A 19819-nucleotide genomic window follows, 5' to 3' on the forward strand; every position below is an offset into this window, starting at 1 on the left:
CCCAAAACAAAATACCCCCAAAAATTCTCTTCAGAAGGATGCCACCACAATATCAGGCAGGGAGAGAGCAAAGTCACAAGAATACATCTAGCTAGAGAGGCCCTGATCTTTAAAATTGGGACTTCTATAAAAAGTAAAAAACCACCACTTTCTCAACCAATTATTATTGCCAGTAATTTCCCCCCCCCACTATAAAGAAATATGAAAATGAAAATGACCAGTAAATCCCAGTTTCCAAATTCTTGGTTACTTACCAAAGGTTCCAAGGTGCTGATATCTTTCAGTTTATTTCCACTTAAGTTTAGATGTGTGAGATTTGGAAGTTTTTCAGCTAACATGTCCAGACCTCCAAAGATTCTATTTTCACTGAGTTCAAGCTGCAAGAGAAAATGGATACAGCACAAACACAAATACACAAAGAGAAAAACAAATCATTTAAGGTATTATAAGTAACCAATACAGTTCTCAAATATGTATCAAGATCAAATGATCCATATTTCTATCAGGGCATGCGTGTTCATTTTGTTTAAATCCAAATAATTAACAGCAGAAGGAAAGGTCAGAAGTATTGTGTTTTCCTAATCAGCTACTACTAACAGCTTACTCAAGAACTGGTCTCTAACATCAGCAAATAAATTTTCCAACTTAAAAAGTAGGTCAAAACCAATTAGAATCCTTTGACAAGTTGTAATACCCTATACCTGCCAGAAAGGGTAAATGGTTTAATAGTGTGTGCATTCTGAGCAGGTTATTTTGTGTGCCTTCAAAGCTTGCAATGCCCATTTGAAACCTAATTTCTGGACAATACTGACATACACTGTGGAGTTCTACACCTGGAAGCCACCAGGGAATGTTGCTCTGAAAGCTACGAGAGAGGGACGGGCCCTACAAGCCCATAAAGAAGCTTCATAACCTCAGGAAAAGGAATGGGTCAACAGGGGCAGGTTTATGAAACCAGCTCCCTGGAGGCCACATCTTGCATAAACCTGGCACTAGCCTTTATTAGAACCTACTCTAATTTCTAAGCTGCAAGTCAAGTAACACAGGCAAGTAATGTGCCAATGAGGGAATGAGCATTCACCAAGGAATATTAGAATCTTAGAGTAGAAAGAATTGGAGCCTGGAAAGCACCTAATTCAAGCTCTTCCTTTTGCAGGCAAGAAAACTCGGCTACACAGCTGGTTCTAATTCTCTCTTTTAAAGTGCCAACAACAATAGTAACTTTAACCCTTACATAGTATTTAAATGCCAGGCACTGCTCAAAGCACTAGAAACACCTTAACTCATTTGATCTCACAAAAACTCTATGGGGTAGGCAGAATTACCACTCCTGTTTACAGATGAGGAAAATAAACTTGCTCAAGATCACCCAGCTGTTACCATAGTGGGCCTATGATTTGAAGCCAGACAGGCTGGCTTCATAAATATCCATGTCCTCCTTATTATGCTACATACCTAGAATAGCATGAAAGCTTCATGTAATAAAGTCTTTGCCATGCAATGAAATATACTACATGATGCAGAGTAGAGTAACTTTTAAAAATATGAGTATTTGCTGAAAAACTGAGTTAAAAAAACAAGTCAGCTGCTTAAGGTGTTGTTAAATATTTCAGAAGAGGAAAATACAACATTTCAAAACAGTTTTTTCCTTTCAATGGAATATTTCAGTGAAATACCCACTCATGGTCTAGGTTTAAAAACATAAGCCCATAAATAATAGAGTCAAGTGTTAGCTTTATTGGTGATTTTAGTAAATGAAATAAAAACAGAGCTCACTTTTCCTGACCCATGTTTTAAACCATGTGGTTAGAATATCACATATACATGTAACATCCATATCCTTTTAACATGTGTATCTCAGGGGGTAGGAATAACAAGGCAATCTACCAAAACAAGGCAGTCTACCAAAACATTTATTAGCATATTTATTTTGAAATGAAATAGATGTGTAAATTTAGAAAATTTGTGACATTTACACATCAATTTTTTTTCAGTACTTATTTCTTGTTAAAAACAGTTTCTGGGCCAGGCACAGTGGCTCATACGTGTAATCCCAGCACTTTGTGAGAGGCCGAGGTGGGCTGATCACCTGAGGTCAGGAGTTCGAAACCAGCCTGACCAACATGGTGGAAACCCCATCTCTACTAAAAAAATACAAAAAGTAGCTGGGGGTGGAGGCACATGTCTGTAATCCCAGCTACTCAGGAGGCTGAGGCAGGAGAATCGCTTGAACGTGGGAGGCGGAGGTGGCAGTGAGCCAAGATGGGGCCACTGCACTCCACCCTGGGCAACAAGAGTTAAACTCCATCTCACAAACAAAACAAAACGAAACAAAACAAAACAAAATAACACCAGTTTGTGTTCTGGAATAGGAAGAAAATAAAGTTCTTATTGATCATGAGTACACTCAACCTGCCTTTAAGCATGATTCCCTCTCATTAGCCCTGTAAGTGAAGTGATTAATGTTTAAATGTTAAAAGATTTTAATTCATGTACTTAACGCCCCCCCCCCCCCCCCACAAAACCAACAAAAACAAAAGCCCTGTCCTCCTCAGAACTCAAGCAAGCTCTATTCAGAAAGGTTTATTAAAGTCCCTATAAAAATGGTCACTGATAGGCTGAATTTCTGAGTAAGAGACCAAGAGTAATTTAGGAAAATCAGAATGCTAGGAAAACAACACAAAACACACACTAAGGATCTGCTAGCATCAAGTTTATGTAAATAGATGCTAAAAAGCTATCCTATGTTTAACTGGGCTAATCAGCGCTTCCAATGTCACTGATAAACCATGCAAATATAAAAGGATTATACTTGAACCTCTAGTATATACTTAGAAGGGGAAATTTCTTTCTTATCAGAAATGGTCACCTGAAACTCATGAAGACTGCCTGAGCATTTATTAATATTATCTAACGCAAGGCAAATAAAGCAAAACAAAAAATACTTCTACTTTTTAATTCATGTATTATACTTTTTTTTTTTAAATCAAGACAGTCTTGCTCTGTCGCCTAGGCTGGAATGCAGTGGCGCGATTTCGGCTCACTGCAACCTCAGCCACCGCCTGGGTTCAAGCAATTCTCGTGCCTCAGCCTGCCGAGTAGCTAGGACTACAGGCGCGTGCCACCGTGCCCAGTTAATTTTTTTGTATTTTTAGTAGAGACGGGGTTTTGCCATGTTGGCCAGGCTGGTCTTGAACTCCTGCCTCCCACCTTGGCTTCCCAAAGTGCTGGGATTACAGACATGAGCCACCATGCCCGGCCTCATGTATTATACTTAACCCACTCCACCCCCTGCAAAACAACAACAAACAAACAAACCCCAATACCAAAAAACTGTCCCACTCAGAACTCAACCAAGCTCTAGGAACAACCTACCTTTGCCCAAGTTTGATTGTGTTTCCTTCTACGTGTGCCTTAGTTTAAATAAAGGTACAACTTAACTTTCCTAGTAAAGTGAATATTGAAATGGCAGAGAATTCTGCAAGACTTATATAATCACATATCTTTTCCTATACAATGGAAATGATAGGGGGTTAGGAGATACGGGTTCTAGTTTTGGCTCTAGTACTAACCACTTCTGTGGGTGGCTTTAGGCAAATTACTACGCTTTTCTGGGACTATTGTTGTGCCTATAAACTAAGGGGCTGGGTTAGAGGAGCAAGGTTTCTTCCAGTTCTGACGTTCTGGGACCCTGTGACAGTTAAATGTGCAATGACCAGAGAAAACATTTTTATGTAGCATTTGGTCCTTTTTTCCGAAAGGACAGAGAATTGGTTTTATAACAATTAACAAATAAATTACTCACAAAATACAGTAATTACTCTTCCTAACTTCTATTTACTGAGCACCCAACATACATTATTTCCAAACATCACAGCAATTCTGCAAGGTCAAGTAATACCACCAGTTTACAGGTGAGGAAATTGGGCCTTAGAGAGATTAAGTAACCTGCAGAAGTGCGCCCATCAAGGAAATGCTAGGGCTAGAATTCAACCCCATATCTGGCCAGTTCCAAAGGCCATGTGCTTTCTGCTACACTAAGTACTTCCTTACAGGTAAAATCATACATTTTCCCTTCCCAGGATCGTTCTCTTTTACCGTTAAAGAAAAAGCACTTACCTTTTTCAATTTAGGCAGCTTGGGGAGATTTGAAACTGAGATCAAGCCTACATTTATTAAACTGAGGAACTCTAAGTTCACAAATTCAGCTGTTAAGCCCTCAATTTTTCCATCATTTGATTTGCAATTGTCCAAGACAAGTTCTCGAACCTGTGGATGACAAAGAAAAAAGGATAAGCTCTCAAAAACACATTGAAAACAAATAATGCAAAGCCTTCTACCATAAATATCCTGCAAACACACCCATATATACAGGCAGCCTCTTACTCAGACCTAGATCTTAGTTATAAAAAGATAAAAACTGATTAAGCCTTCAGTAACAATATACTGACAGATTCAAAGATGGAATATTACTCCATGGGTACAAACACACTCTTTATTTTTCCAGAAACAGAAAGTATACTTCTTAAGATATAAGTGAAATAAGTGTATTCCCCTTATTTCTTTTCTCCAGCCTGTTCCCCAAAGGGCAGCTTTTATCTAAATGCAAATGCAGAGTGAAGACACCCTGTAGGCTGGTACTACCTTAAGGCCCAGAAGATGACCACTGGAAAAGAGGAAAGCTTTATGTTTCCTATCAAGACCACTAAGAGATTCTGGCTAGAGGTTTCTGCACCAACACACTTTCTAACTCCGGTTTTATTAATCTTTGCCAAGATTATCTTGACACTGGGAAGAAATCAGGATGCAAGAGTCCTTACTTCAAAACAAAGATCAATCTGCGTTGCACATTTCTAGGAGAGAACTGCTAGATAATAAATTAAATTTCATTTTCAGGCTACACAGTCTCCTTTTTCAGAATTTAAGTCCATCCAAGAGTATCACATCTGGCCGGGCACAGTGGCTGACGCCTATAGCCCCAGCACTTTGGGAGACTGAGGTGGGCAGATCACCTGAGGTCAGGGGTTCAAGACTAGTTTGGCCAACAAGGTGAAACCCCCTCTCTACAAAAATACAAAAATTAGCCAGGCATGATGGCGAGTGCCTGTAATTCCAGCTACTCGGGAGGCTGAGGTGGGAGAGTGGCTTGAACCTGGGAGGAGGACGTGGCAGTTAGCCGAGATTTCACCACTGCACTCTAGCCTGGGCAACAGAGTGAGACTCTGTCTCAAAAACAGTATCACATCTGATGATGTGAACTTTTTAATATTGATTAGTTAATAGTCTACACGTAGATCCACCACAATAATCCATGTTGCCATTCTTGCTCTATGATCATCCTGAAAGTTGCAACTTTTTAGCCCACTTTGATCTACTCACAGTGATGCAAATTACCGTTCTAACTGCACCAACAAAGGCATTCTTTTAGTGAACCTACCATATTTAATAGCATTAATTAAGCACGTATATTGTAGGGAGATGCTGATAGTCTGAAAAGAGAATATGAGCTATTAACAGTGTCCTCATCCTCTCATACAACATCCAATGATGCTACTCTAGTAATTGCTATCAATTATAGAGTACTTAATCATTTATTATTTTTACCACCACTCTCCTTCCCCCATTTACAGAGAAGGAAACAGATTTCAAGTCAGCAATACCCACAATATAGTAAGTGCCTAACCACTTCTCACTACCCTGTCTACTTCCTCTTCAGAAGCCAGGCATCCTTTTTACTCTTTACATCCACTTACTTCTTCCCTTCCTTCCACTTTTATTTAGGTATCTCTGCCATTCTTCCCTTTTCTGATAAGAAATGAGCACATCTGAAAACTCAATAGGTCAACTCTGACAAAAGCTGGGCTCTGGAGACAGATGCCTGGGATCGAATTCTGGTTCTCCTCTGCCACTAAGAACTTGTGTGACCTTGTTTGAGTCACTTAACTGCTCTGTGCCTCAGTTTCCCATAAAGTGGAGATAACAGAACCTACCTCACAAAGTTGTAAAGACTAGGGCTTGGAACATTATAAATGGCCAGAAAGTAACCTCTGGGTAAAGAGAATGGAAAATGTCAGAGACCTTTGCTGTTTACTTTACTTATATCTCTACTAAATTCTTTACAAGCATATATTTATTCTGTATTAAAAAGAAACTAAACATAAAACCAACGAACCATTAAAATTTTAGAAAGGTCAACTGCCATCACCCACCCATGTAAACAGTATACTGCAATACAATTAAAATGTTCCCATTTACCTTGGGAGATTTTCTAAAATTCTATCCAAAATAATCCAAAAATGTAATACAAAACACACCAATATGTCAAAAATGAAGTGAAGAAGAATTAGAGTTAGCCATATTGCCTCTCAGCTCACAGAGTGAAATCACCTCTTAAAGACATTTCTTTCAACTTGCAAAATTCCACTTTAACCACTGCAAGGCATCATCAGAAAGTACCAGAGGACTCAAATGCAGGTTAAAAAACGTGTTTGCTGCCTGGGCTTGGTGGCTCATGCCTGTAATCCCAGCACTCTGGGAGGTCAAGGCGGGTGGATCACCTAAGGTCAGGAGTTCAAGACCAGCCTGGCCAACATGATGAAACTCCATCTCTATTAAAAATACAAAAATTAACCAGGGATGGTGGCATGTGCCTGTAGTCCCAGCAACTCGGGAGGCTGAGGCAGGAGAACTGCTTGAACCTGGGAGGCGGAAGTTGCAGTGAGCTGAGATTGTGCCACTGCACTCCAGCCTGGGTGACAAAGGAGACTCCATCTCAAAAAAAAAAAAAAAGAAAGTCACTGCTAGACTAAGCTTCATGATCACAGGGTCATGTATATTCCAGTTACCACTATATCACTGTATAAGAGCCTACATAACTGCTGAATGAGGAAAAAAATGGTCACAGGTTTGTCAGCAATACTGTACAGAGGTTTGTGACACAACTGCGGGGAACTAAGATGAAAACCTGGACATAAAGGGGACCAACTTTCTGATCATAGAGTATTTTTTAATAGCCAAAGAAATTACAGTGTGTGGATATACTATAAATCATTTTACAATCCTCCCTGTTTAACATTTGTACTCAATTTTCCCTACTATAAATAATGCCATATCTTTACTTAAAATGTCTTCGGTGTTTAGGACTGTGTCTTCAGAATCCATTGCTAAGTGAAAGAATACAAACATCTGAGTCTGTTATTAGTTAAGAGTTCTTTATTTAAAACGTCAACTTCTCCTTTAAATGAGTAGTTCATTTTAACTGCTGCAAAATTATTTTCCGATTTATTTGACTGTTACTTTTTGTAACCTCTCGATTATGGAAATTCTGGCTATTTGCATTATCTTGTTCTTGAGGATATCTTCTATCGTTTTTACCCTAAGTGAGGAAAAAATAAATACCCCAGCAGAAACACTAACAAAGGACAGACAAGCTCTTAAAAGACAGAAATAGCCAACACTAAAAAAACTGTTCAAGGCCAGGTGCAGTGGCTAGTGCCTACAATCCCAGCGACAGAGACCCAGTTAAAAGAAAAACAACAACAACAAAAAGTTTGGCTGGGCATGGTGGCTCACGCCTATAATCCCAGCACTTTGGGAGGCCAAGGCGGGCAGATTACCTGAGGTCAGAAGTTTGAGACCAGCCTGGCCAACATGGCGAAATCCCATCTCTACTAAAAATACAAAGAAATGTGCCGGGCATGGTGGTGTGCCCCTGTAGTCCCAGTTACTCGGGAGGCTGAGGCAGGAGAATGCTTGAACCCATGAGTCGGAAGGTTGCAGTCAGCCGAGACTGCACCACTGCACTCCAGCCTGGGCAACAGAGCAAGATTCTGTCTCCAAAAAAAAAAAAAAAAGGTTCAACTGTAAGTAGTAAAAATGCATATTAAAAATGAGGTATCATTCTACCCTTGTTGGAGGAGGGACAGCTCCTTCAAGAGAGATGGCTAGGATAGACAGAAATGTAAGTGAATTTATTAAGTGAGAGTGAGAAGTTCAGGAAATGAATACCTGAGACCTTTAACTGCCTCTACCAGTAAGAGGCAATAGGATATACTGGGATAAATAGGGCAGAGAGTCGTTGGGCTAGGCAGAAAAGGCATGTCCCTTGACTTTTCCAGGAAGGCTGAGAATGTAAAGAAACATGCTACCCCAAGAACAGAATGCAAGAAGCATATTGAGAAGATGAGTCACTGGGGAATAAGCACAGAGGATAATGGGAATTACTGCATAAAGCAGAGACCACTGGAGGGCCCCACTCAGGGCTGTACCCAAGGATAGCAGGTCTAAATGTTCCATCAGCCAACTTCAAAGTTGTTGAAAGTTCTCAACAGGACCTTAATGAAAAGGTATTGAGCTCAGATATTGTTTCAATGGCAGAAAAGTGGCATTTGAGGTGCAGAAAAAGTGTATTTACACGTACAACACACATACACGGGTGCACTCACGCTCAGTGATAACTGAGTAGTTAGAAATTAGGGCTTATATACCTAACTTAGAAGAGGAAAAGATAGGAGGAGAAAAACCTTTTGAGAAGAACAGATTTCTTTAGGGAACACAAATGGGATTTTCAGAACAGATGAGAGATCAAGTTTATAATGTCTGTCTACATAGATATGAGTGGTCTTTGTTTTCTTAGGGCCGTAAGACTACTCCCCCCACCCCCACCAGAGATTTATTCTTGGCCTCTTTCCTGGGAACAGGCACACTCCAAAGGGAGAATTCCCTCGTATGTGGTATGTATTTGCTTTTAGCCAGATAAACTCCAAGTAGGCTTCTCTCTGCATCTGTTGAATCTCAAATATCTTCAGCTTAAAACAATCTTTATATCAACTCCGGGGTTCTCAGTGGATCTCCACAGAGCTAACTAAGCCTCATCATCTCTTTTCATTCCTCCCTGGGTATAGAGATCTAAACTGCCTTGCAAAGGAGATGACAGCTTGGGAAGAGTGTGGTTGAGACAGTGAGTGGGGCTGGGGTCAAGATGATCCCACAGCTTCCCCATCTAGATTCAGAATAAACCAAAGGTCCTAATCAAAGAAGAAAGGTCCTAGTTTCTTCTTATATCTCAAATCCTCCCAGAGCTGTTATCTAATGAAGAAAGGTTAGGCAGGCCCTTGTTCATTTGTGTATAATGATCTATTTGGTCCAAGAGTTAACTGGCCTTCTGCTTGAAGATGGACAGTTTAACTTTTGGGGCCAAATTCATTCCTTTTCTTCACTCATCCGCCAATTAAACTTGCCTTTTCTCAAGCACAAATTTAAGGTAAACATTTAAAAATGAAAAATCCGTACTATCTCCTACTTCACTCTTATATTTGTTTTCTACAGTTAGCAGCAAAACAGTAGTTTCCTACTACTTTTTCATTGAAAAATCTGAACTACAGTGCGGCCAAATACCTTTTCACATATGATTGGAAGATATAACAATGATTTATAACACTCTCTTTCTAAAAAAAAAAGAAAACACATATTTTAGGTTCTAAATGGCAAAATGTCTATGAGGTCCTTCTTTAAGTTATGATGAGTCTAGGTCATGGGAATATCCCCAGCGATTGGAGGTGGGGGCCACAGGAGATGGAAAAATGTTTTTCCCTTGCATTCTCTTCAATGTGCTCATTTGCCACTCCCCTAGCTACTATGAAAAAAGATCAACTTTACTTAACTGGTGGGCTGATGCTCTCCAACTATACCAGTTGTCTCTGCCATAAAAGGAGGAAAGAGTGTGGAGGAATTAAAGATCTTTGTGAGTTGTCAATTCTTTTAATTAGAATACTGGTTATTATGGTAAGTGAAATAATCCCAAAATATAGAAAGTAATTCCTGCCATCCTTGCAATTTCCATCCTTCTGAGTTAGTCAGCGTTCAAATCTTCTACCCATTAATTTAAAATAATGTTTTCAAAATAACAGAACTTTTTATTTTTATTTTTGAGACGGAGTCTCACTCTTTCACCTACGCTGGAGTGAAGTGGTGCTATCTTGGCTCACTGCAACCTCTGCCTGCCCCCCACACCCCGTTTCAAGCAATTCTCCTGCCTCAGCCTCCAGAGTAACCGGGATTATAGGCACCTGCCACCACACCCAGCTAATTTTTGTATTTTTAGTGGAGACGGGGTTTTGCCATGTTGCCCAGGCTGGTCTTGAATTCCTGACCTCAGGTGATCCACCCTCCTCCGCCTCCCAAAGTGCTAGGATTATAGGCATGAGCCACTCTGCCCGGCCAAGAACGGATTTATATTAGTGGTTCTCCAATGTGTTTAAGACCCACCAATACCCTACTGGTGGGTATTAAAAGAAGGGAACCATTCTGAAAAGCAGTTTGGCAGGGGGGAAAAAAATAACATTATAAGATGTTTTATTTCAGCAGTATTTAAAACTGCCAAAATCCCTGTGAACAACCTGAGAGAGATGTTTAAATTATGATCTATGCAGACATTAATAATGGGTCTATAAAATAAAGACACACACAAAGATGTTCACTGTATTTTTTTCTAAACAAAACAAGCTAGCTAGCATTCAGATTATTTGCATGAACCAAGTTTAGAAAAAATTTAAACATTCTAGTAGACTATACACTAAAGTGTCTAGATGGTAGGTTAGGCATGTATGTCTATCTTCTTTTTGCTTATCTATACCTACAATTTTTTTGGCCTATCTATATCTAATTTTCTTCAATGAAGATATATTACTTACACAAGGAAAACCCCGATTAGTTGCTATGCAACCAATTAGCATATCCGATTGAGCTCAAAATTACATCACAGTAGACATAATAAGGGAGGTCAAAAGCTGGGGAGGGGGTGCGGATCAAAAAAAGATGGAAGTTAAAGACAATCTACATTTTTTCCCAGTAAACTGGGACTACGTAAAGACTGCTTTTATTTTGGTATATGAAATGTCATAATCCAGCAAATAGCACACCAGCATTTCGCAGGGGCATAGACTGCAAGCCACAGTAAGGAAATGCTTGGATTTCTAACTTTGAATGAAAAACTCAAGAGCTGATAGGAAGGCTGATTGTCCCCAGATGCATGGTTAATGATGTGCTTCTAACACAGCGACACGTTCAGTTTACTGGAAGGGTAAGAATCTCACATAAAGAACAGGTATTCTTTTCCAATTTTGGAATACAACTAAATGTGGTTTATATCTAACTACTGCATGTCAGTGTCTTCTCATCTTACTGACCAGACCTCCAGTTTCCATGGTGTATATATGGTATATTCTAGCACTGTTCAATTTACTCAGTGAACTGCCAATATTTTATATAAATTATTTCCTTGTCATGCAAAATAGCTCCTACCCTTGTCTAAGTTTTTAAACGGTAACCACCATTCTTCATGAAGATTACTTTAAAATGCCATCTTAGGCCATTTTGTTCCACTATGAGAATACACCCTGCTGCTATAAGAGCTGTTTTGGACTTAGAAAAAAAAAAAATTCAGTATTTCTTTACAATTCCTCGCCCTCATCCCTTAGGGAAATGGGCAAACTTGTGTTTATAAGGAATAGGGATATAGTAATAGGTGAACTGAAGAAGACCCTAGTAATACTTTTATGTTTACCTTCTTGTCTTCCTTGGTCAGAACACACAAGAGCCCAACTGAACAAAAGTGTTACTAGGGTCTTCTTCAAACCCTAGTAATAAGAAAAAAGCCATATACACAATAAAAGCCCACCTGGTCTTAAACATAAGAACACATTTACAATTAAACCCCTATTTGCCCTCTTCAAACACTCTTACATCTCACTTGACTTTAAAATCATTAAGGTCAACCATGGGACACTGCTGTATATTTCAGAGCATCCTATGCATACAACAGTACACCTTCAACGGGGTCATGGATTCTTGTTACCCCACATGACAAGTCTGCAGGATCCCAGACGCCAAGCCTACTGGGTAACAGCTGACCATGCCACCAATTTCTGTGGCGTTTATAGTATGTTCCAGCACAACGCACATAAGGTATCATGTGACTAGCTGAATGTGATTTTAAGGGAGTGATCGCCGAACTTTTCATTTGCCTTAAAGATGATGCCTCTGTGCGAAAAACACTTTAAATTCTCTTTTAGAATTTCCTTCAAAATCTACAGCATTTTTTCCTGAAAACCCTTCAGTTTTAGGTCAAAGTTTTATTCGTCCACCTGGGTTCCTAACTCCCATTGGTCTCAATCTCCCTAAGGGGAACCTTCCTCTACCCCCACAATCTCAGCTGGCTCCCGCAACACTCTCTCAAGGCCTCACAAACTCTCCCAAGTGCAAAAAGCACCACACCACCTCAATGGTTTCTCAGGCTTCCAATGTTTACTTAATAAACCAGTGGATTCTGCAGGCCAGTGCTGCCAACGCAGCACCCACGAGGCACTTGTCACGTTTGAGCACTTGAAATGTGGATAGTATTACCGAGAAAATGTTTTAATTTAACTGAATTAAATGGCTCTGGCCTGACTGGCAAGAAGGTTAAGTTGATTACTTGAAAAATGAACACGTGGCCGGGCGCGGTGGCTCACTCCTGTAATTCCAGCACTTTGGGAGGCAGAGGCAGGTGGACCACCTGAGGTGAAGAGTTGGAGAACAGCCAGAACAACAGCGAGAAACCCTGTCTCTACTAAAAATACAAAATTAGCCCAGCGTGCTGGCGCATGCCTGTAATTCCAGCTACACGGGAGGCTGAGGCAAGAGAATCGCTTGAACCCAGGAGGCGGAGGCTGAGGTGAGCCGAGACAGCGCCACTGCACCCCAGCCTGGGCACAAGAGAGACTCAGTCTCAAAAAAACAAAAAAAAAAAGAAAGAAAAATGAACACCTGTAGATATACATGTGTTTTTAAAGCAATATTACTTCATATATGAAATCATCATCTAAGGGGAACAGCAGGCCAACTGTTATTTCCCAGGGGGAACACTACTCGAGAATCATAGCAGATCTTTAGTTTGAGCATATTCTAAAGAACTCAAACTCTAGATTTCTGAAGACCCACATGTGTACTTCTCTCGCAGGCACTTTGGCTGATTTTAGCTAGTCCATAACCTACGGCTTTGCAATTACGCCGCAATGGAAAAGTCTGGAACGAACACCTTCCCATGGCAAGAACGCCTCTCCTCAAGTTTTGTGGCGCGAGCTGAACGCCCCGGCGATAGGCTAGCACGTGGCGGGCACAAAATGTCTGACGGAAGATCGGAAAAATGCGCGCCCGCGACCCTCCATCTCGGAACCCCCGGAGCGGTCCACCCTCGCGGGCCGTCCAGGAGGGACAGCGCCGGGCGGTGGAGCCCGGCCCACCCCGCGTTAGTGGTGACCTCAAAGACTAGAAAGCAAGGATATAAAACGTCGAGCACACTAGGTGAACTCTGGTCGACAAATTCCCACACGTTCGCGACTTGTTAACCACAGCCACCTGAGGGCACAAAACCCGGCAGCTCGCGTAGCCCGGGGCGGGAAGCCCCGCAGGGACGCCCGCGGCGGGAAAACCACTGGTCCGCTGGGGCACCCGGCCGCGGCGCTAACTGGCCCCGCGCCGGTTCGCGGAGTCGGGGGACTCGCGGCGGCGGGCAGCCGCGCTAAAACCGGGAGACGAAAGGGGCGATTCCCACAGACCGGACCCACGCCCACGCAGCCGCGCCGCCAGAGAGCCTCCCTCAGGCCCCTGCAGCCCGGAAGGCGCGCGGCCGGCCGAACCAGGCCGCTCTCAAGCACGTGGGAGGCTAGAGGCCGCCCGGCCCACGAGACGAGCCGAGGCCCGCCCGAAACCCCGCACGCGCGGCGCGGAGCAGGGGTGGCCGCCTACCGTTGCCCTTTTAAGAAGAGGGAGGGGGTGGGCAGCGCGCCCGCGACGGGATGAGTCGGCGGCGGCCACGGCGCGCGGCTCCCGACAGTACGAGCCAAGCCCCGGCGGGGCGGGGGGAAACAGACCCAGGGCTCGGCGCGGGAAGAGGCGGCCAACAGCCAGCGCCGAGGGCGGGCGGGCAAGGCCAAGCTCGTGGCCGGCTCACCAGGCGGAGGGAGACGGGCACCCGCCAACATGGCGCTGCGGCGGCCTGTGGCGCGCCCCGGCTGGCGTGAGGAGCCGCCGCCCGCCCACACAGAGGGGCCATCCTCCCGGGGCAGGGGCCCCGGGCTCCGCCGCCGCGGCGCAGGGGGAAGGGCGAAGCCGTCGCCACAACGGCTGGCCCCGGTCGACCCGGGCTGCCTCTGGGAGGTCAAAGTGGGCAAGGCCGTGGGCAAAGAGGGAGCGACGAAACAAGAGAGAAAGTTTTATTTTTAGGCTTGAAAAATGGCGGGAACCGCGTCCTTTTTTCAAACTTGGCCTCGGGAGGGGCGGCGGTTGCGCCACCTCCGCCGCCCTGGCCCGCCCCTCCCCCGCTCTGCGCGCCAGGCCGCGCCCGCCCAAGCGCCCGAGGGGGGCTTCTCGCTCGCTTCAAAGGAAAAAAAGCCCCCTCCTCGCCCCACGGCCGCTGCCCTCGGCCAGGCCGGCGCCCATCGCGAGCTCCGGTCACAGAAGCCCCCCCTCCGCCCCGCCTCATCCGCGCCCCTTCCCCGGCCGGCCCGGGGCGCGCGGAGCCTGGCCTGGCCCAGGCGGGGATGGCCGCGCAGCTCCTCGACAGGCCCGGCCTCCGCCCGGCCGCGCATCCCGGGAGGCTGCAAACATGGCTCCCAGCGTTACACAACCCCCGCCTCCTTCCCTCGCCTCCGGCCACTTGCACACGCGCTCCCTCCGGGGAAAGACCCTGGCGGGCGAAGCGCTCAAAGTTTGCTTTCCCCCACACCGCTGCCTTCCTCCGGCCGCCCCAGGGGCCCGCGGGCGGCAAAGAGTTAATCCTCGCGCGCTCGCTCCCCCCTCCGCGCCCGCCCGCCTTCCCCGTCCGAGCCCACGAGCTGCGCTCTTCCCCGCGCCGGGGCCGGCGAACCCTCAGGCCGGGCCCCGCAGGTGGCCACCATTACATGCAAGTCATCAGGGGAGAGGGCGCTCGGAGGGGGCTCTGCTTACAGCTGCCGGGGTCCGGTTCCTCAGCTCCAGGTGGATCCTCCTCTTCATGTCCATGTTCCCCTCTTCCCCCCTCTTCAAACTTAACTTTCCGCGGCGGGGGCGGAGGGGGGAGAGGCGTCCCGGCCTGCGCAGCGAAGGCCGTCGGAAGGGTTTGCTCGCGGCGGAGGCCGGCGGCGCGGTCCTGAGTGGCTGGCGGCGCACGGGCAGGCGAGCGGAGCCCCCGGAGCCAAGTTACTCACGGGAGCGGAGAGAAACCATGGAGGGAAAAGGGGGCTGGAGCGCAGCGCTGGGCTCACTACCGCCGCCCCCGGCCGCGGCCTGCACTGCGCTTAAACCGGCGACGCGGCGCGGCAGCTGCTCGGCTCCACTCGGCCCGGCGCGGCGCTGCTCGGCTCGGCGGCCGCGGCTGCACCAAGGACGGGGCGGGGAGACGCGCGACAGGCGGGGCGGAGGCTGTGCAAAGGCGCAGCCGAGGTAGAGGAGCGACTTCCTCCCTCCCTCCGATTGCACGTGGGGCGGCTGATGTAAGACCTTTCTCGGGGGTGAGGGGGGGGCTTCCCCGACCCCCGCCGGGCTGAGACTTCCCTCCCGGCCCCACCTCGTGGCGCCCGGAGCTGGGTCTGCGGCCCGGGCCCGGGGGTTCGCGGGAAGGGCTGGTGGGAAGCTTGGCAGTCCGGCTTCAGGGGTCCCTAAAGCCCAGTCCATCCGGAGAGGCTCACGGGGGCAGTACGACGCCTGCGGAGGCGCGAAATGTGAAGAAACCAGGGAGAGGCTTTGAGGTTCACCTTTTGCCTGCCACACAGTCTGGGGCCAACAGGCCGAACACCGCTGCCTCCTTGGCAGAGTGGCGTCTGTAGTGCCGCCGAGGATCCGCGCTCCCCCCGTCGGGACAGAATCGTGGCCGGCCGGCCCTGGCATGGCAGCTGGGGTCGCTTGCTAAGCCACAGAGCAGGCTAGCATCTCCACCCTCTTCAGGAGAGTCTCCCTCGGTTTTCTAACATTTTAATAGGAGCTAGAGAAGGAAACAATTAGCATTTCTAACAGGGCCTCAGGGTTTCCCCGCCCTTTTTTTTTTTTTTTTTAATCTCATTTATTCGTTAGGGCACCCCTGTGAGGTGTGTAAATTCTTGGTGGTCTAAGTTTCGCTGAAACCTGGCAGGCAGCCTTTGTCATGGTCTGGCTGAAAGGGTCCCAGGGGTTAGAGCACCAGATCGCGGTGGGTGTTGTGCTTTGTAGACCACCTGGGAATGACTTTATATTCAGCGTAAAATAAGTAAATACATAATATGTCAAATACAATGTGAGATTGTACCGACTAGAAGCACCAAAAATTAAGAACAATTTGTTAAAGAAAAACTTGAAATTCTATGCATTAATATAAAGTTTTATGAAGTTAAGAAAGTGCCCCAATTCGTATTTTACCTAAGTTTTAGTGGCAAACAACCCAAACTTAGTTGTAAGCCAATTATAGATCAGCTTTTAAAATATTGAGTGAGTTAACATTTGAAGATGAAAGTTTTGGAAGGAATATGGGAAAAGAAAAACTTTCTAGTATGTGGTTCCTTGACTCCTGTTATAGTCTCAGCAGATGTCTTCATGACAAGGGAAAATGGAGACATGTTCTCAGGAGGTTACAAGAGGTCTGTAACTAAGGTTGTGAGAACCACAGGGCTATGCAATGAGGGCTTTTACAAAAACAACAACAACAACAACAACAAATAACTACCAAATCGGTTTCATGAGCCAACAAGCGATTATTGAGCATCTGCTTTAAGGGGCTTGATAATATTTCTCTTGATACTATTCTCAGACAACTTTCTGAAGTAGGTGATAATCATTTTACAGATGAAGAGCTCAGGAATTTTAAGCTGCACGTCCAACAAGAAGTGGAGCTAAGATTTAGACCCAGATAGGTCTGACTCTGCAGGCCACCATCTTCTACATCATCAGTCTGTCTTGAGTGGAGGCATAACATGATGGGGGCTGCGTTGGTGCTGTGGGTTGGGAACAGTTGTAGAGGACTTTTAATACCAAACAGCATGCAACTGTCCTCTTGCAGGAAAAGAGGGGATGGTGCTGAAGGAGTCCTGGTGGCTCCCGGAGGAGATGGTATTAATCTTTAGCATCAGGGCAAATCTTGAGACTCTGTCCTCTCTTTATGGCCAACTGGAGGGTATGAAGGACTCTTTCCCCAGGGTACATAGCTCACAGGATAGATGTGTGTTTTATAGTATTAAGCTACAAAGTAATTAATAAACATAGCCACAATGTGCTGCAAATAGAAGGCAAAAGAACCAAAGGAGGAGAGACTACAGACACGGCACTGTCCCTTCTTACGCAGCCGGTGCTGGCATGCACCTCTGTGAACAAAGAGCATGTGTTCCAGTGACATGCTTCTTTGTCAGGGGCTTCACTGCCAGAGGCATAAATAACACAGGCAGAACAGGGTGTGTCTCATTGCCCTGCCAACATCTTCTACGGGAGTGTCAGTCTACAGGCCTGAAGGGGCTGTTGTCACAGGGCCTGGGTTTTGAATATTGCTGCGCTTAACATCATTCTCTGTATGCATCTGTGTGTGAGACAGATGTAGAATGTTCAGTTGTATCTAATCTGCAAGTATTATCGTGACCATGGATTTATGGATTTCAACAAGGGCTGAAAGGGAATAAGGAAATGTAAAAAGAGTTTGTTAGACCAAACTAAGAATGAATTTCTTTTTACTTCCATTGATGGTTAACATTTGACCAGTAAGTAATAAAAATATCAAATAATGCCAGGTTTTGGCACCCCTTGAGCCTTAAAACTGCCTGTTAATCAGAATGGCTGCGTATTCCGAAAAGCTCTAAAATGTCTGAGCAGAACACTGCGAGCCAGTTTGTAACTCCTTGGACCTGTGCCCCACCCCCCTGCCTCAGCAACAGCATGTTACTTGTCATATTATCAGATGACTTGAGCCTTCCCCACAAACTTTGTGGCTGTGGACAGACTTTAATAAATCTGAAGATGAGAAGAAACAGCCCTACCTTTTAGTAATGACAGTATTTGAAGCTGATGTGTAATATAGGATGAGGAAATGATTACTCTTTAAATACTTCCATTCTTCCTGTCCTCTTCCATACACATGTGCATACACTGGTAAGAACATATCTCTTCCCCGCCCCGGAGTTTCCACAACTTAGTGTATGTACCTCTATTATCGAAGTTTGGCAACAAATGGTAGTTGTTGAAGGATCTAACTTCTCAATTAGAACTCAAACAAGTATTTCTGGATGATAGGAATGGAGAGGAAGACCTTGGGTCCATCTTTAGAACAGAGCAGATGCTTTGCAAATGTGTGTTATGTTAAAAATAATGTCACATGTACTTAAAAAAAATACCATCTAGGCAGCTGAGATTATTGAGACAAGGGGAGAGGGAGAGGCAAATAGGTGAAAATGGGTTAAGGGAGGAGATCCTGTTAGTCTTCACATGGTAAAAACAGAGGAGGGGAATGTGTCAGATGTACAGGAAGCTCTAGGCCCAGTAATGGGCCCCTGCCCAGGTTCCTTTCTGCTATCTGAACCAGCTGGAGGTGCTAGGCCTTCCTGGTGCAGCAAGGAAGAGCTATGACTACCAAGAGTCAAGTCTAATATTTATTAAGCACCATCCTTATTCCAAGTGCTGTGCATGGGACTTTTGTGTACACTGCTTCTCAGTTAATCCTAGCAACAGCTCCCCGGGACAGGATGATAATCCACCTTTTATAGTGTTTAGGAAACAGACTCAGGAAAGCCAAGTAGGTTTGCTGAAATTCACATAACTACTAAGAAGCTAGATTTCTCTATCATTAAGGGCTCACTGTAATTCATTCTCATTACTTTGATCAACTAGTCCTCAGAATTGCATCTGAAAAATAAAACATTTTTTTCCTGTTTTAAAAAGGGTTACTTGCTCATCGTGCAGAGAAAATAAAAAAACTCAAAATAAATTTAAAAGTTCCTGCCATTGAGATATAACCACCATTAAGTTGTATGTCCTTGCAATTTTTTCTATACTATACATATTGTTTTTAAGTGTTGGGATCAGATAGAAGATTTTTTTTAGAGACTTGCTTTTTCCGCCTATCATTATGATAAATCTGTATTAATATAACTTTCTTCAGTGGTTTTCCCTTTTTGGAGAAGGACTTCAGTGAGACGAGAATCCCACTCCACCACTTACTGGCTGTGTGCTTGAGGGCAAAACATATAGCCTCTCTGGGCCTCAGGCTGCTCATCTCAGAACTATTGAGGGTTGGACATAATCACATTAGAGGAGAAACTGAGTGCCTGTCACTTTTCTCTGCTCCCGCCCCCCACCGCCTCGCAGCCGCAGTCACTGCAAGCCTGAGTCCCTTCCTTACCCAAGCAGCGTCCCAGAGCCCGCTGGCCCCCTCTAAGGCTAGGAACATTCTGCTGTGGCCATCAGTTTTCCATCTCTGCTCCATGTGCTACCCTTTTGGCTGAGGGGGAAATATATTTTTAAATCTCAAATAGTCAGGCTTATTTTCTGTTTCACATAGTCCTTGGTCTCTCTTGAGGAACTTGGAACATGCTCCTGACACTGGAAAATATCGAAGTGCCCTTCTCCATAATTAGCCAGCATCCCTGCCATCTGGACCCTCTGATACCTCACAGGGGTTTCCTTGTCCACATGAAACTGAGACTGATCCAAGAGTCCAGCTCCTGCTGACTGAACTCTGCCATCTGTTCTCCAGCTTGCCTTACCTGCTCCTGTCCAGCCGGGCACCCCTCTGTGGGCCTGTGCTTTTGTCCTGTCTCACTCTAGACCCTGGCACTACTGAGGTGGCTTGTGT

The 19819-nt window shown here is 45.1% G+C and overlaps 1 protein-coding gene across 5 annotated transcripts in view; it reads right to left on the reverse strand.

The window, feature by feature from the left end:
- The window catches only part of ANP32B (acidic nuclear phosphoprotein 32 family member B), a 31483-nt gene extending 16090 nt beyond the window's left edge, over positions 1–15393 (reverse strand). For 4 of the 5 annotated variants that reach the window (XM_033238015.1, XM_033238018.1, XM_033238017.1 and 1 more), the window contains exons 1-3: positions 13991–14107; positions 4120–4269; positions 255–377 (exon numbers count right to left, since the gene is read on the reverse strand). In XM_033238015.1, the coding sequence (XP_033093906.1) occupies positions 255–377; positions 4120–4269; positions 13991–14092 (375 nt within the window). In that variant the 5' untranslated portion in view covers positions 14093–14107. Of the gene's footprint in view, positions 1–254; positions 378–4119; positions 4270–13990; positions 14108–14985 lie in introns of those variants that run through there. The other variant, XM_033238016.1, reaches the window with a different exon arrangement.
- Between the last annotated feature and the right edge of the window lie 4426 nt (positions 15394–19819).

This window comes from Trachypithecus francoisi, unplaced genomic scaffold, assembly GCF_009764315.1.
Source record: "Trachypithecus francoisi isolate TF-2019V2 unplaced genomic scaffold, Tfra_2.0 Lachesis_group16, whole genome shotgun sequence".
NCBI classification, from domain to species: Eukaryota; Metazoa; Chordata; class Mammalia; order Primates; family Cercopithecidae; genus Trachypithecus; species Trachypithecus francoisi.